This window comes from Condylura cristata, unplaced genomic scaffold, assembly GCF_000260355.1.
Source record: "Condylura cristata isolate star-nosed mole 26May11 unplaced genomic scaffold, ConCri1.0 scaffold00012, whole genome shotgun sequence".
Lineage (NCBI taxonomy): Eukaryota > Metazoa > Chordata > Mammalia > Eulipotyphla > Talpidae > Condylura > Condylura cristata.
Window position 1 is genome coordinate 56,150,866 of NW_004567113.1, and position 1,078 is coordinate 56,151,943.

The 1,078-nt window shown below is 74.9% G+C and overlaps 1 protein-coding gene across 1 annotated transcript in view; it reads left to right on the top strand.

Annotated features, from left to right (window-relative positions):
- LOC101635598 (TBC1 domain family member 14) overlaps positions 1-1,078 on the top strand; it is a 13,936-nt gene that overhangs the window by 5,031 nt on the left and 7,827 nt on the right. Inside the window, exon 6 of the mRNA XM_012724052.1 lies at positions 518-807. Coding sequence (XP_012579506.1) covers positions 518-807 — 290 coding nt within the window. The remainder of the gene's footprint in view (positions 1-517; positions 808-1,078) is intronic.

Genomic DNA, 1,078 nt, shown 5'->3' on the forward strand with positions numbered 1-1,078 from the left:
AGCGCTGGCGCCGAGGCAGGTGCCCTGCCCCCGCACACTCAGAGCGAGTGGGCCGGCGTGGGGCCGCTGGGCCGTGTGCCGAGTTGGGGCTCCTTCGGGCCAAGGCTGCGGGGCACGGGAAGCGGGGCCCCTCGCGCTTTCCTCCCAGCCTGAGCTGCATGCCACCCGGCGGCCTCGCCCCCGAGGCAGCGTGTGCAGGCAGGCCTGCCCGCGGGCGCCCTCTGTCCAGCAGGCCCCCCGACAGGAGCTGCGGCCCGCGAGCTCCCTCCCGCCTCTTCCTCACACCCACCGGGGCTTGGGGGCAGGACCCTCTGGATGTTGGCGAGGCTGCCGCTGGGCGCCTGGGGAGCGTGTGCTCGGGCTCACAGCCCAGGGGTGGGCTGAGCCCCCGTGGTCTCTGCGGCCTCAGCGTGTGCTCTCCGCCGCGCGGCCCAGAGAGGCCCAGAAGCCCCACCCATCCCCCCGCACCGAGGTTCGCTGCCCGCAGCCCTCTGGCCGCTGGTGCCTTCTGCCTCAGCGCAGGCCCAGAGCCGCCGCGGGGCCTCCCTCTTAGGGCCGCCTGGTCAGCAGTGGCCCAGAGCACAGTGGCCGGGGCCAGCGGTGTCCGCTCCCCGAGGGCGGCTGGGCTCGCCTGCACCCTCACGCCTCTGGGGGCTCGCCCCTGGTCCCCCGCGCTAACTCAGGCCATGCTTCTGTCCAGGTGGTGCTCGAGGAAAGTCCGCGATCTGTGGTGGCAGGGGATCCCGCCGAGCGTGAGGGGCAAAGTCTGGAGCTTGGCCATCGGCAACGAGCTGAACATCACCCACGGTGCGTGGCCTGCAGGCCTGGCTGCGAGCGCCCGCCGCCCCGAGACCTGTCCCCGCCCGCTCGGGGGACAGGGCGGGTGCGGCCGCACGCTGCTCACTGCCTGCCCGGCCCTCTGCCGTCCGTGCCAGCAGGAGCCGGGCTCTGCATGTCGGGGTCAGGCCTGGCTGGCCTGGTCTCGGTGCTTCTCCGCTAGCCAGGACCCCGCTTCCCGGGGCTGCACCCCTGCCCAGCCCAGGCGGGGAGGCGCCGCCGCCGAGGCGGGTGGCCCACC